The sequence below is a fragment of the Podarcis raffonei genome, chromosome 12, assembly GCF_027172205.1.
Source record: "Podarcis raffonei isolate rPodRaf1 chromosome 12, rPodRaf1.pri, whole genome shotgun sequence".
In the NCBI taxonomy this organism is placed as follows: domain Eukaryota; kingdom Metazoa; phylum Chordata; class Lepidosauria; order Squamata; family Lacertidae; genus Podarcis; species Podarcis raffonei.
Window position 1 is genome coordinate 9,519,843 of NC_070613.1, and position 15,831 is coordinate 9,535,673.

Below are 15,831 nucleotides of genomic sequence, written 5' to 3' on the forward strand. Positions count from 1 at the left end.
AGTTGAATCAATGTATAAATTCCTTACTTGGCACCTTGGAACTCTGAAACCAAGCAGACTGATCCCAGGCCATGTCTCAAAATACACATCTGAATACAGACCCCTGTAAAAACTATTTGTTGGACGGATCAAGAGACGACAGCAGGCTGCTTGCTTCCCTGGCTTGGACCTGAACCATTTTTAGCAAAAAGAACAATCTGTTTCTCAACCTTGTTATATTGATGGGTGGACACGAAGGCTTTCCCAATTTTCCTTGCTACTGTTGCATCCAAAGGATTCTTCTTCTGAGCTGCTTCATAAACTTCCAAAGCTTTCTCAGGCTACAATAAGTGACAGAAAAATTGCAGTTATTTTTGTAATATTAATATAGCTATTTTTGGAGTTTTTTGTTTGGTGTTCTTCAGTGATGAGTAGCTTAATCCTATGCATGTTTACTTGCAAGTCAGGCCTACTGAGCTCAACAGGTGCAACTGTCAAGTAACAATGCACAGGACTACAGTCTTAGTTTCAATTTCAATTGGGAGTTGGGGTAGCATTTTAGTTTTTTTAGGTATAAAATTTGCATTTTATCACTGTACACTAACCTCTTGAATATTCATGTAGGCATCCCCCAAGAGAAGGCTTGTATGAGGACTTGGCATATTTTCACACAACTCACTAGATTAAAAAATGGAATGTCATTTAAGAAATGACAAACAGACTCAGTATACACAAGATGATTTTAGAGCTTCACACTTTTAAATTGGCACAGCAGCCTTAACTGTAATAGTCCCTAAAATGGATACAGCTACAGATTATGAACCCCCAAATAACACCAGAATAAAGCCAGTGAATTACCCTTCAAACATAACCTGGTTTGCAGGATCAGATATATGCGAGGTCACTTTGCACCACATCCTGAAGAAGTGAGCAACTGGTGCTCCACTTATAGTACATTAAAGCCTCATTCATACATGCATATGCGTAATTCCACTTTTCTACACCTGATGACTGTCTGCTGAATATGTGAACTGACTCTGGGGGAAAGTGTTATGTTTAAGGTCATACAAAAATGATCAAAGGGCTGCAACACTTCCCCTTTGAGATCTTCCAACATTTGGGGCTTTGTAGTTTCGAGGGGGGGGGATGAAGATGGGTATATGATAAAGGCACCGTACTCTTTTCGACACAAGCTAAAAACATTCTTGTTTTGAGAAGTCTACTCAGATGCTAACAAAGTTGAGGTGAATTTTAAACTGCTTTAGCGTTTTCACTTTTTATACATTTTAAGTATATTTTTCTTTATTTTATTGTTTTACCTTTTTGTAAACTGCTTTGAGAGTTACAGATAGGTAGCCGTGTTGGTCTGCCATAGTCAAAACAAAAAATTTTTTTCCTTCCAGTAGCACCTTAAAGACCAACTAAGTTAGTTCTTGGTATGAGCTTTCGTGTGCATGCACACTTCTTCAGATGTATCTGAAGAAGTGTGCATGCACACGAAAGCTCATACCAAGAACTAACTTAGTTGGTCTTTAAGGTGCTACTGGAAGGAAAAAATTGCTTTGAGAGTGTGTGTTTTTATTTACAATCAAGCAGTGTATAAAATTTATAAAATTAAAAAAAATGATAGAGGGGTATAAAATTACACATGGTTTGGAGAAAGTAGGTAGAGATATTTTTTTTATTCCTCTTTAATTAATACTAGAACCAATGATCATCCAATAAAGTAAGATATTGTAAGAGTAAAAAAGCACATATTCCTGTTTCCCGAGTGCTAAGAGCTCCTAGCAATGGTGCTGAATCAGAAGAAGGCGTCTTTGAAAAGTAAGCAGATGGGGGCTTTCCTCCCCAATACATTGCTGTGTTAGAAATACAGGTTTGCCTGAAGAGCAGGTAATGTTCTTCCTCTTCATCACACATACTCTCCAACATTTCTCTGCTGAAAACAGGGTCTCATTCCATAATGATAATTTTACTATTTGAACCCAAACCATCTGACTGGGTTGCCCCAGCCACTCTGGGCGGCTTCCAACATATATAAAAACATAATAAAACATTTTTTTAAAACTGTCCCGATACAGGATTGCCTTCAGATGGCTTGAGGGTCAGATAACTCCATACCCTCCAACATTTCTCCAGTGAAAATAGGGGTGTTCTAAGGAAGAGCAGGACATTCTGGGATCAAATCAGAAACTGGGACGGCTTCTCTAAATCAGGATGTCACTGGAAAATAGGGACACTTGGAGGGTCTGTATCACAGTGCTGTACTTGGAGAAGGAAAATCTGTCCTCCCAACACAGTGGTTTGATGGGGAAGAATCGCCCCCTGCTACACTACTGTTTGAAAGAAGGATGAGGCTGTGGGGCTGTCTGAGTGAATGTGGTCTGTATATGTGTTGTACACGCAAGAAAGTGTGTATTAGCCATGCCCATCACTGGCATGTGATTCTCAGGGCAGTGGCTCACTTTGCAGGCCTTGCACTGCAAAGGTTAGGCACCTCTGTTCTAAAAGGTTCTGATAGTCTCTCAAATAATCCTTGCTCTGATGCTCTGGATTCATTCCTGCCCCTCAAGCAAAATATGAAAAAGAATACTTGCAAAAAGCAAAATTAACATTACCAATAGCATCCAATATACAGTCTCTTATCCTTTCGAACTTGAAGGTATATCTGAGCCATTTTTTCCTTAACCTCAGTGTAATACGGTTGGCATGGTGTGACATTCCTCAGCATAGTTAGGGCTGAATCAACTTCCCCTTTGCTGAGAGCCAAATCTACATTAGCAACCATGACGCGGGTTTCTTCTGATGTCCCATTAAATTCAATAATGGCATCTTGCATTATCTTAGTAGCTTCATGCTAGAATGTTAAAACAATACATGGAAATTCTTCAAAAACTTAAATGCTACATAGAAAAGGTAATGCTACTGCTGCTGCTACTACTAATAATAATATTTAACATTTATATAGCACTTTTTGAACACTCAAAACCCTCCATAAACATTAATCTCAGTCAACTTTATAACAGCTCTGTAAAGCAGATCAGTATTACTATCACCATATTGCAGAGAACTGAAGCTGAGAGTGGTTTGATGCGTGAGTTCATGAAAGGCAAAATTTGAACTGGAGACTTCCTGGTTCAAACCTCAGCTTTTACCTATTATTTTAATCATTGTATTCCTTATATGCTTTCCCCTAATACAAGGCAAATTACTGATCTATTTGAGTTCCATGAACAAAGACTCAAATATTTGGAAAGAAATCATTTGACTCACTCGCATGATGGTAGACTCTCCTTCATTGGAGGTTTTTAAGCAGAGGTTGGATGGCCACCTGTCATGGATGCTATAGTTGAGATTCCTGCATTGTAAAGGTAAAGGGACCCCTGACTGTTAGGTCCAGTCGTGGCCAACTCTGGGGTTGCGGCACTCATCTTGCTTTACTAGCTGTGGGAGCCGACATACAGCTTCCGGGTCATGTGGCTAGCATGACTAAGCCGCTTCTGATGAACCAGAGCAGCCACAGAAATGCCGTTTACCTTCCCGCCGAAGCGGTACCTATTTATCTACTTGCAGTTTGACGTGCTTTCAAACTGCTAGGTTGGCAGGAGCAGGGACCGAGCAATGGGAGCTCACCCCATTGCAGGGATTTGAACTGCCAGCCTTCTGATTGGCAAGCCCTAGGCTCTGTGGTTCAACCCACAGCGCCACCCGCGTCCCATCTCCTGCATTGTAGCAATCTGCAATTCTATGGTTCTATCTAAATTGCTGCCTTTTGAAATGGGAGTTCCAAAAGACAATGGTATAATGCGCTGCCTGATGCAAGTCCTTCCCATTGTGTCTTGAATCTGCTACCAGTGAATGGGCTCAGGGCAGATAAGCCCATTAGGTTTTGAATAAAACTGCAGGATCTGATTCAACCTCTTGCAGATATCATTTCCAATAATCTTCCCTTCAAATAACATAAAAGAACATCTGAATTTATGTAATTGCTAGTTTCTCCAGTTTATTTTTGACCAGTTTACTTTTAAAATGAGTGAGTTCATCAGGTTTTCTCTTTACCCCAGAGGGTCTTGCTTCCTTTAAAAATATTAGACATTGCATTTACTGTGCAGTTAATATACAGAACTTCTTACCAGTTCCCCATTGAATCGAAGAGCTTCAGCGAGTTCCAGATAGATGGAGACTTGTTCACTTATAACTATACGGGGGCCCTGGCCTTTCTTAGCTTCCCCTTTCATTTGAGGTAAACTGATAAGCATTTTTAAGACTTTTATGGCTTCAGGATACTCTCCAGCTTTATTCAGTGCTCTAGCCCTGATGAAGTGATACCATGGAGAATCACGAAGCTGCCCAAAATATGAAAAAAGTGACATTAGTAAGAACATCCAATGCAAACTTCATCCTAAATTTTTTTTTGCATGTGTACTGGTCACATGCATGTAGAGTAACAAGGAAAAGGCTTGTAAGCTTGGTACTCAGAAGCATTTACATTGTTCCTTTTGGGCTCCATCTTACCTGAAAATTGTAGCTGACTCCTATTTCAAGTGAATGCACACATTCTTTGATGTTTCCTTGAGAGAGGTGGATCTGGGCCATAAGAAGATTGGCATCTGTTGATGTCGGATCCAATTCTAAACAACGCTGCAAAGTACCCTGGGCAGTTTCTAGTTCTCCTGGAAAATAGCCTAACATGTTGTTTTGCTCTCAACATGCCATTTTTTTACAAAAACCAAGTTATACTTTACTTAATCTTATGTAGGTCTTCCTGAGTAAGCACAACAGTTTACTAACTTGATCCCATGCTATTCAGTGTGGTTAAGGTGAAGACAGATGGAATATTTTGGGAGCAGTAATGAACAACACATAAAGAAGGCTGATCGCAGAAGAATTGATGCTTTTGAATTATGGTGCTGGAGGAGACTCTTGAGAGTCCCATGGACTGCAAGAAGATCAAACCTCTCCATTCTGAAGGAAATCGGCCCTGAGTGCTCACTGGAAGGACAGATCCTGAAACTGAGGCTCCAATACTTTGGCCACCTCATGAGAAGAGAAGACTCCCTGGAAAAGTCCCTGATGTTGGGAAAGATGGAGGGCACAAGGAGAAGGGGACGACAGAGGACGAGATGGTTGGACAGTGTTCTCAAAGCTGCCAGCATGAGTCTGACCAAACTGCGGGAGGCAGTGGAAGACAGAAGTGCCTGGCGTGCTCTGGTCCATAGGGTCACGAAGAGTCGGACATGACTAAACAACTAAACAACAGCAACAACAATGAACAATGGTGATTATAATATGTACTGTTTCGTCTCCTGAGATCTGAAAACTCGGTTCTGCATGTCTGTAGCATTTTCAGTTTGAACTCGAGTAAAAACAACCGCGAAAGGTGTTTTGGTAGCTTAGTTCCTATGATATGACCAACCAACTCCTGGAGCAGTTTTGCAACTGTTTTATAAACATTTACAGGTTTTGTTTTTAATAAAGCAAAGGATAAGTTTGTAAACAACTATACACATGATTATTATTTTTTAAAAAGTAGACAGCCTGCTCAAAAGCATGAGGGAGCATGACTGATGGGTGAACAAGCATCTTATATAGGAAGCTGCTGTACATCCAATCAGATCAATGGTCCATCTAGCTCAGTACTGTCTACACCAGGCTTCTTCAACCTTGGCCCTTCAGATGTTTTGAGACTACAGTTCTCATCATCCCTGACCACTGGTCCTGCTAGCTAGGGATCATGGGAGTTGTAGGCCAAAAACATCTGGAGGGTTGAGGAAGCCTGGTCTATGCTAACTGGCAGCAGCTCTTCAGGGTTTAAGATAGAGTTTCCCCCTCAGGTATTGAACCTGAGACCTTATGCATACAAAGCAGATGTTCTACCACTGAGCTACAGTCCTTACCCAAATGGCATACATAAATACCAGATTAGCTGGTATGACATGCAAATTGCAAAGATGGGTTCACACCCTGAGTGCTCTTTTAAATACTGTCTTCTTCATATTTATTGTTCGTGAGAATTGAGATTTGTGCTATCTTCCCTCCAGTAGTGCAAGGTGAGGTGTGAGCTCAGTTGAGAACTGGACCAACCCCTCATTTTTAATGTGGTTTTGCTCTCTTGGGGATTGTATAGTGTATAGCTCTGACTCTTCCCCTTTGTCTTTGATCTTTGTATCCCCAAGTCAAGGATCAGAAGCATTATTGCTTCTTAGCTTAATAAGAAGCTTGGACTTTTTAGTATTGGAAGACACAAGACCTACCCACCCTGGAAGAATGGCAGACGAAGGTGATAGACTACATGGGACTGGTAGAAATGACTGGCAGAATCCGAGACCAGGGGAGAGAGACAGCGGAGGAAGATTGGAAGAAATTTAAGGACTATCTTAAGAAATATTGCAAAATTAATGAATGTTAGTATGACACTGGTTTAGAATTTACGTGGTTTCCAGCTGTAATGGATAAGTAAAAAGAAAAGAAAGGTCAAAAATTAAATGAAAATTAAGGGAAAGGATTTGCTGAATCAATAAATTAGAAACTGGAATACAGAAAGGGGAGGTATGAGGAAGTCGGGGAAGTAAGTTACAAGAAAATAAGGGATTGAAAGTATACTTGTTTTTTTACTCTTGTCTGTTTGTATTTTTGTATTTTTGTTTTGTTTTTATATAATTTTTGAAATTTTAATAAAAATCTTTTTTTAAAAAAAGAAGAAGCTTGGACTTTTTAATTCAGTTGCAGTTAAATTGTTTTAAACTGTTTGTAATATTGTGTTTTAATTGCTGTAACCCACCCTAGCAACTTAAGGTGAAGGGCGGGAAACAACAATAATAGTTAAAAAGCTCATTCCCTGAAAGCAACTCCCAGCAACCTAAAATCCATAAGCATTTTTTACTTTTTTCTTGAGTAGACACTCAGAACTCAATTTACCTGATAAATATTTAACCTGTGCCATTAGATAAAGAGGCTCAATCATTCCAGGGGTGGCTTTCACTAGTGGATTCAAAATTATAGTTACTTGCTTAAGAAGTGAAGATAAAACCTGACCTGGTAACCGAGGCTACGGAGAGAATGTGAAATTGCATTATTTTCCAGAAAAATAAAATACAGGGTAAAATTGATGTATTTGGTAAACAATCCCCAAGTCTAGCCCAGGGGTCATGGTACTTATGAACTTCAATCTGCCTACCCATTGCACAAGATTTCTATGAATATATCTGAGTGCTTATGGGAACATTTATATAGTTCCTTCTGCTGCTATCAGTAATTGTTATGTAGTGATTTGTTATGAGTTATTGTGTTGTCATTTTTAAAGGGCTGTGCCTTTTTACAGATTCTTTTTAGCTTTATTTTTGTTGTAAACCACCCTGTGGTTTGTGAGAAGGGTAGTATATAAAGAATCTAAGTAAATAATTCTGGGCACCCCACAACTGCTTGGGAGAAGTGGGGAGAAACAGTGGGGCAGATGGAATGCAGCCAGCCAAGGAAACAGAAATCTCACAAGCATCAGACTGGGAAAGATGCAGTTTTTACCTTCTGCTTACTGAGAGAAGCGGTGCTTCTATTAATCCTAGCACAGTCTGCCTGCCTCACGCTGGTAAACAGAGAGAGGTTACAGTGCTCATGGTCAGGATTTTGGTTGTTGTGGGACTGAGGAAGCTATCTTTGCAAGTGTCTGCCTCTCGCAGCTCCACAAATAACTCTGCTCTGGTACAGTCTACTTTTGTAGTGTTTGTACAATCTTCCTTTGTGTAGCATCCTGAAATGGTTTTACATTACTGACAAGAACAGGATAATTTTAGGTGTAGCTGAAAAATAAGCAGGATGGTACCCCACACAATCACATCCTACTTCAAACACTGACTATAAGTCTCCAGCTCTCTCCTCACAAGCAAATCCTTCATGTAAAAGGCTGCCACCTTTCAACCCCCAATAAATCCTACTATTTAGCAAATGGGGAGTGCAAAACTCAAGCTTCTACCTGCTTGGGACAGAAGACCAAATATTCTTTCACAATTTCAATCATAAACATGGGGTTCAGCTTTTCATAGTATTCAATGCTTAGAGGAAGTCCATGCAAAGCAGAACAATGAAGTTCTGCAGCTTCGTTGAGAAAGGCACAGGCAGCCTGATCATTGTTTTTCCTTGAAGCAATCACACCTTGAAGATAAGCTAGAAGCTGCGAGAAAAAAGCACACAGAATTTTTAATGAACAAGAGATTTGGTTTAAGATCAACCCAAAGTTTCCCTTTAGATAATCTATTAGAATCAGTGCAGAACTGCAGATGTACAATTAAACCAAGCTTTGGGAACTGGGAGGGCAGGTTCATCTTTCTCCTACTTCATGTGTGGAGAGGACCCAACCCTTCTCTTTCCGCTTAGGTTGATGTGTGGCCATCATTAGCTCAGGCTGGATTTTAACTCAGGAAGCACCTAAACTTGCTTTGTTAAACTAGTTTCAATCATGGTCCTCAAAATGAATTAAAAGCATCCCTGCGTTCTTCTGATCAAGGTTGGCAAAGACTGTAAAGGGAGATAATAGACACTTTCCCAGTCCTTAGAAGCTGATATATTTTACATCCACACAATCATATATGGCGAAGTCATGCAAAAGTGCTAAACAGCAAATATACTTATGGATTTATCATTATGCACATAAATGCATTTATTGTACAGCAGCCTACAGTGCCACCTAAGATGCAGAAATTATTGTGTGACAAAAGTACAATTTGATGGATTGCAAAGCAGGCATTGTATCCATCCAAAAATAGCAGAGAATGCCTTTGCCACTAAACGTTATGGGGAAATTACAACTCTAATAATGTACTGGGAAGACTAGCTGAGTGGCATATTTTCTCTAAAAGAAGCCAGGGATGAGAACAAGATCATTCCCTGCCCCACCAATTAGGGCATTCTAGCATTCCTTTACATCATGCCGCATTTCAGCAAACTAATGTGCCAAGCCGAAGAGCTGCTCGGAACAAATGCAGTATTAAGTAGTTATACAGTTATAGTTATGGTAGGGCTTCTGAGCACAGCCAACAAGAAGAGCGCTGAAATGCAATTGAACAGACTTCTACCTAATAAAACTGGTGACCTGAGGTAGGTGGGGATTAACATGAACAGTGGCATTCTTTGGCCAAATTCATCCCAGGGTCTGTTAGCTGCCAACCCTTCTGAAATTTTTGGAGCCTAGCAATATTAAGCAGGGTGGAAAATACAGAAGAGACTGCAGTGACCACTGCTTGAAGAAACACAATTACATGGGGTTGGGCACGTGTTCACCTGCATTTGACAATTCATGGTAAGCATATACATAAGAAATCAAAGGAAATAAGTGTAATCTAACTGCAGATTTTCCCGTAGACTGCTGAACTTCCTTTAGAAACTCCAGTTGATTCTCTGCTTCTTCTATTTTCCCTCCAAGCACCTGGCACCATATAGATCCTGAAAAGTAATTATCAGCAATAAATTACATGTTCGTAAGTATGATTAAATGTACTTTGAATTACAACCACAAATGTTAAATTGTAAATCGCTAAGGGGATGAGGGGTCATATTGGGAAAGTATCATGAATTTGAGTAGGGTGGAGCTGTGGCCTCGCACCCAATGCTACCTTAAAGTGCAGCAGCTTGTTTTTGCAGTGTCACAATTAAAATAGCCCCTTACAATTGGACTTCATTCTAATTTTGTCCCCATCCTCCTACCTGCTGAGTTATATGAAAGCAACACTGGGACTAAGAAGTAGGAAACTGACAGTCAGTCAGTTCCACTCCCTGGATTTGTTGGAAGAAAGTAGGCAGGTGGGGGTTAGCTAAGGGCTGGCTGAGCTTAGTGGGGCAGAGCCCTATTTGCTCTAACAGACCAGCCTCCAGTGCAGTTCACTAATCTTATTAACTGTTTGGGCAGTCTTGAGCTAGAAGTTGTTGCCAATTTACATATTACTGCCTGTAACAGCTGGGCAGGTCTGAGCTAGAGGCTGCAGCCAAATTACATATTACTAGCTTCAAGTCACATGTCCCTGCCTGGATGAATCACACACTGAGCTCTTCATTAAATGTTAGACCCTCATTCCAGCCTTTCTCCATCAAAACTATAAAGTGAGAAAATTCTCAGGAGAGATTGCTATGATCCTAACAAGATGGTCTATGTCTAAGAACATAAATCTTTCTGGGGAGTGGATCTTCTTTGCACAGTGGGTGAGCAAATGCATAACCTCCTCTGACTCCAGCATGCACATAGTATAGCATCTGATGTGAAAAATCTTCATGTAAGACTGTATGAATAAGGGGACAAATTGGTTCTTATGCCCCTTTTTTCTGAGGGAGAGAATTATCAGGCCAACACACATATGGCCCCACACACTGAGCATCCCATCAGATGTCACTATTGTATATAGTAGATGACGGATGTGTATCCACTCCTCCAGAGTCCAGGTAACTCCATGCACCAGACCTAAAAGTGACTTGAGGTTGGCACATGGTCCAAAGGTTTTTATTTTCTTAGGTTGAAGAAAGACAGATACTAAATTAAAGTAAACTAAAAAAAAAATTCTTAACAGCCTACCTGTCATTGAATCTGCAGTGTTTTCATTCAACTCGGAGGCTTTTGCATACCATTCAGATGCTTCCTTCCAACACCCTTGAAGAATTAGCAGATATCCTAACTCATTCGCATAATGTGCATTACTAGATATTAGGTTGCTACCTGAGTCTTTAACAAACTCATACACTTCCCGGAGGATATTTTGATTCTTCCCGCACTAAACAGAACATAATTTAAAGGGCAAAAAATTAATGCCATGCTCATGAAGCACATATATGATCAAAAATGCCTTGTGATGGGATGGAAGTATTGAAAATGCATAATTACATTTGTTCATTATGTGAAAAAAACCCTAAGCATTATCAATTTATACAGCTAGCTAGTAAATTAGATTTCCCCACACATTTGTAAGACTTTCTTGGGGGGGGGCACCCACAATATTTCAAATGGGGAAGGCACCAAAGATAGGAAAGAAAACAAATTATTACTAAGCAAGATAGGTCATAGTAATGGTAAACATGCCCTTACCAGTCTGCTGATTGCAAGGATTTTTTGAAGGTGAAGTTCGGATCTTTGGGGCTCCTTCAACTCCAAAGCAACAATAAATTCTCTAAGCATTTGCAGTGCCTGCATTAAAAAGTTTAATATTTTAAAATCAGAGACACTGCCACTTATTTTATATCCAATACACTGAATGGCATAACAAGTAGTGAGTTAGCCAAAAGTGAAAAACTATGTACACATTTTAAACATAAGTTAGGCCCTTGATTTTAAAAACAAAATCTGGGATTTTGAGTCCAATTCTTCACATTACGCTACATATTAGTATCTATGAAGCAAACATATCCTCAAGTATAGATATGCTTAATATAAAGAGTACACAAAGGCAACATTACTAATAATAAGCTACCCATCAAATCATTGCAGGCAAGGAGCACCATGAAGACATTTGTTTTAAAATTCTAGGACACCAATTTTATATTCCAAATGTCAAAAAATATATAACACTCACCAAAACTTTATTCCCAGTAATAGCAAGATGATTTACAACCATGTACTGGAGTCCATCTATATCATTTGGATCCTTGCTTAGGATTCTTAAACAAGAATTTGTTCAAAAGTATTAAGAGAGAAAAGTAAATTATAGCATAAATGACTTATTTATGCTATTTTAATTTCAATTATGCCTATTATGGAAAGAAAGAAAATCTATTATTAATTAAAAGCTACATACTTATTGCTACAGAGTCACACTCAGATAAAGGAGAAAACAAGTTTAAGGTTTAGAAAGACAGAATTTATCTCATAACTTTAAAAGACAAATTGGAGAGTGGGAAAGATTGTTTTAGGGGAAAATGGATTTGTGACTTATCAACATCTGCTGAAAGTGGAAAGAGTTAGAAGACTTAGGAGCACCGGGAAGGCAATGTTAGCTGAAGCACAGAACAGGGTAGCCAACACACTCTGTAATTGTGCAGGTACTGGGGACACCTACTGGCCATTATGTTGAACATCCATAAGAATCGGGATTATATTTTAAATAACCACTTTATAGGGAAAGAACCAAAGGTCAATGGAGGAGCACAAGCGTTGCATGTAAAACATTCCAGGTTCAATCTCTGACATCTCTAGGACTAGGAAAGACTCCTGTCTTCCCAAACTGCTGCCCTCCAGATGCTTTAACTGACAGCTCTCATCATCCCTGACCACTGCCATCTCTCCCATTAGCCAAAGACTTGGAGAAGCAGATATGTCTCCTGTTGCCAGCCATGGAGATCCTGAGACTCCCTGGTGAAGCTGCTTCCAGAGGATTCTCCAGAACGGCCCTCAGAGTGGGTTCCAGCCTGAGTGCCAGCAGATAAGCCCCTGGTGGAGTCTAAGGGAAAACCAAGCCACCCACTATCCCTCAAAAGGGCAGATGCCTAAAGATTCATACCCAGCCTGCAGGGTCACAACCAAGTATGTGCCTACGAGTCCAAAGTCACCATGCTAGTCAGGAATACAGGACTAATAGTAAGAGGCAGCTTCCTATACTGAGGTTGGCCAACCTGTTTACAAATGAAATGGCACGTCTCATTTTCTTCCATTGCTGAAAATCATCTCCTACCGTTTACTTTCTTCTGCAGTTTGCTCCCAGTCCTGTGATGCTAAATGTAGTCTCATCTTGATGACAATGGCTGGTGTAAATAAAGGGAAAGTAACAACTAACTGGCTAATTATTTCCAGAGCTCCGGAGTAATTCTGTTGCACCATGAAATATTTTGCCTATAGAAAGTGGGAAGGGGGGGTGAGGAGAGAAAAAATATGTATCATTTGAAATAGGTACTTGAGTGGATGTATGCCACCGCAGTCAACACAAGATATATACCACTTTCTGTGGCCAGTTCATAATGGAGTCACATCACATTCACCTATCCTGGATTTTGCCAGCAACATCAATCCAATACAGTTTTGTAGTCAGAAGGCAGCTACATATATATATATATATATATTATTTATATCCCCCCCCAGCCAAAGCCGGGCTCAGAGCGGCTAACAACAGTAAAATAATACTGTTTTTAAGAGGTTTTTAAAATGTTTTTGTTTTATCACTTATTTGCCATCCTGGGCTCCTCTAGGAAAGGTATTAATAAAAATAATGGCAGCCCATTTTTTCATCATGGCCTTATCAAATGATATTTTTAGAACTAGATGAGTTATTTTGTTGGTATGTTGGCTTGTATGTTTCTTGGTTAAAATCTGATATGTTTTAACTGCTTTAACTGTGAGAGTTTATGAGTTTATATTTGTGCATGGTTCTAAACCATTTTAAGAGGCAACGTTGCTTGAAGAGTGATCTAAAAGTCTTTTAAATAAACAAGCAAATATATAATCAAATGACATTTGGTCATCTCTGTTCTACTCAGACCAAACCTCCTAAATTTGACTTTGTAGAATATATCCAGGCGATCTGACATAGAGTTAGTGACAGATATGACCACTGATTTCAATGGGTTTCAGTGCACCTAGCTCTGCATAGGATCAAGTTAAAGGATTTTGGAGTTGGATTTGCAGTACCCCAAGGTTTCAGCCTCCAGGGATATAGTTCTAACCACTTGGTTATCCTGTCTAAAATGAGAGAGAATGATAGCAAAGCTAAAAGTAAATTATCTACCTTTCCCATCATCCCAAATATTTCTGTATTGTCTTGAATCCCTTCATCCAAATATTTTATAGCCTTCTTAGCAGCATGAGCTTTGTCACTGGTAACATATATCCATCCTTTCAAAACTAGTCCCTGCAGAGGTGGAAAAAACAAACACCACCTCAGCAAAGTAATGAAACTCTTCAATTACAGCATTAGTATGCCAATAGAATGTCAATTTAATAGTTCACATACAATTACTTTTTTCAGATACAAAAGTTAAACGCAATTAGAAACCAAATATATAAGAAACCTTAGGACACTAGTATTTTCTGATAAAATATAACGAAGAACAAATACCATCCTTCCGCCAAGACAATTCACATCCTGCTGTTTCCCCACCAGCATCAACTGAGCAGGAAGAGTATGATACACGTTTGGAACACACCAATAATTAAGGTTGTATGTTTTGCATTAAAAAGTTCTCCCTCTCCCAGAACCCAGAACTAAGATTTGAGAAGCTCTTGGAGCCAGAGACCACAAGACTCATTAGGACTTGTCTTTGAATGTTCCAGAGCGCAATCTTTGAAGAACATAGTACTGTGAAGACCTCTACTGAAGCAGCAGCAAAGCTTTCATTCCCCCACATTACCAACCCCTGTACTTGCTTCCCTTCCAGCATCCTCAGATCCAAAGGATACTTTCTAGAATTCTCCTGCATCCTGCTGTCATAGAATTGTATAGTTGGAAGGGACCCTGAGGGTCATCTAGTTCAACCCCTGCAATGCAGGAATCTCAACTTAAAGCATCCACAACAGATGGCCATCCAACCTCTGCTTAAAAACCACCAATTAAGGAATGTCTGTTCTGATCGAATAATGGTTACCTCTGAATATGGACTGCACTATGAGCCATACAAGGATCTCAGAGAACAGAGCCTGACAACCTACTGAGTAGTTGGCTGTATACATCATATCAAAATAGTCACATCACTTTTAAAGTATTGAAATGTTTTTTATTTCTTTTACATTGCAGTCCTATGAATATCTATCCATAATTCAGTTCCATAGTTCAATGGGGCTTACTTCCAGATAAGTGTGTACAGCACACTTTTTTGGGCTGTTGGGAGCTGCATGGATGTGCCAGAGCCAGTGGTGGAACAAGCCATTCAAACTCACATATAATTGTGGTGGGGAGGAAGGAGCACAGGAAATAACTCTCCCCATGCTGCTTCCTCATCACAACTGAACCCCTAGCACAGCTGTTTGGTTGGCTGTTATGCAATTTATGAGGAACACACATAGGGATAACTGTGGCAGACTAGGGGAGATTTGGCAGAGACAACAGCTTGGGAATTTGGACTGGACTGGACTGAACTGAAGGCCTATGAGAGCCACAGGCAGGTTGTGGATTATCCACATGTGGTATAGAGGATTGCAAACTATAAACATTTGGTGATAAATTACTCTTATTTAACTTGTATAGGCAACAAAATCTCCCTACAGTACACAGAAGCAAATCCACAACTATATACAAAGTGTCCTGTTGGATCAGATCAAGGGTTCCTCTGAAGTAGCATTCTGGGCTCGTCAAAAACTCTAGGGAGTCCATAAGCAACTGCATTCACCACCTGCATGATCCCAGTCTTTATGAACTTTAATGTTTCATTTAGCTTTTACAGCCGGGTGATAACCATTGATAAATGGTAAACTCCATGAATTTCCACAACCCCCTTCAAAGCTAAGTAGAAAAAGGGGTGCTTTCATTTAACAAACAAAACCAATTTTAATTTAATTTGCTTTTGTACCAAAGTGGAGAAATCCACTTTGTGAGATTTGGCTTCATCACTTTCAGTTTAATCATGAGCTGTCTAGTGAAACTAGGATGTTGATAGTTAAGATTTTTTAAGAATGAAGGACCTGGTATTAAAACATGGAAGTACCAAGTTGTTATCCTCCTCTGCACACTTACCAGGGAGCGTGCATTTAACTCACTGGGAATTACTGCTGTGTATACGTTTATAAGACAATGCAGTTTATCGACTGATTCACGTTGATGTGAAAGAACAGGTCTGATTTCATAATAAGCACTGAGAAACACAGTGAAGATTAGGTAGTACACTGGCCCCAGTTCAGAAGGCTGATCACATATATTTCAGCTGACTTCCTCAACTGAACAGATGGTTGGCACTGTC

General features: G+C 39.8%; 1 protein-coding gene across 2 annotated transcripts in view; it reads right to left on the reverse strand.

Annotated features, from left to right (window-relative positions):
- TTC21A (tetratricopeptide repeat domain 21A) overlaps positions 1-15,831 on the reverse strand; it is a 29,804-nt gene that overhangs the window by 10,505 nt on the left and 3,468 nt on the right. For both annotated transcript variants that reach the window (XM_053409673.1, XM_053409674.1), the window contains 13 exons: positions 13,668-13,790; positions 12,621-12,778; positions 11,526-11,610; positions 11,042-11,140; positions 10,535-10,730; positions 9,317-9,414; positions 7,949-8,146; positions 6,898-7,027; positions 4,495-4,652; positions 4,113-4,325; positions 2,598-2,836; positions 585-657; positions 210-320 (listed from right to left, as the gene is read on the reverse strand). In XM_053409673.1, coding sequence (XP_053265648.1) covers positions 210-320; positions 585-657; positions 2,598-2,836; positions 4,113-4,325; positions 4,495-4,652; positions 6,898-7,027; positions 7,949-8,146; positions 9,317-9,414; positions 10,535-10,730; positions 11,042-11,140; positions 11,526-11,610; positions 12,621-12,778; positions 13,668-13,790 — 1,881 coding nt within the window. The remainder of the gene's footprint in view (positions 1-209; positions 321-584; positions 658-2,597; positions 2,837-4,112; positions 4,326-4,494; positions 4,653-6,897; positions 7,028-7,948; positions 8,147-9,316; positions 9,415-10,534; positions 10,731-11,041; positions 11,141-11,525; positions 11,611-12,620; positions 12,779-13,667; positions 13,791-15,831) is intronic.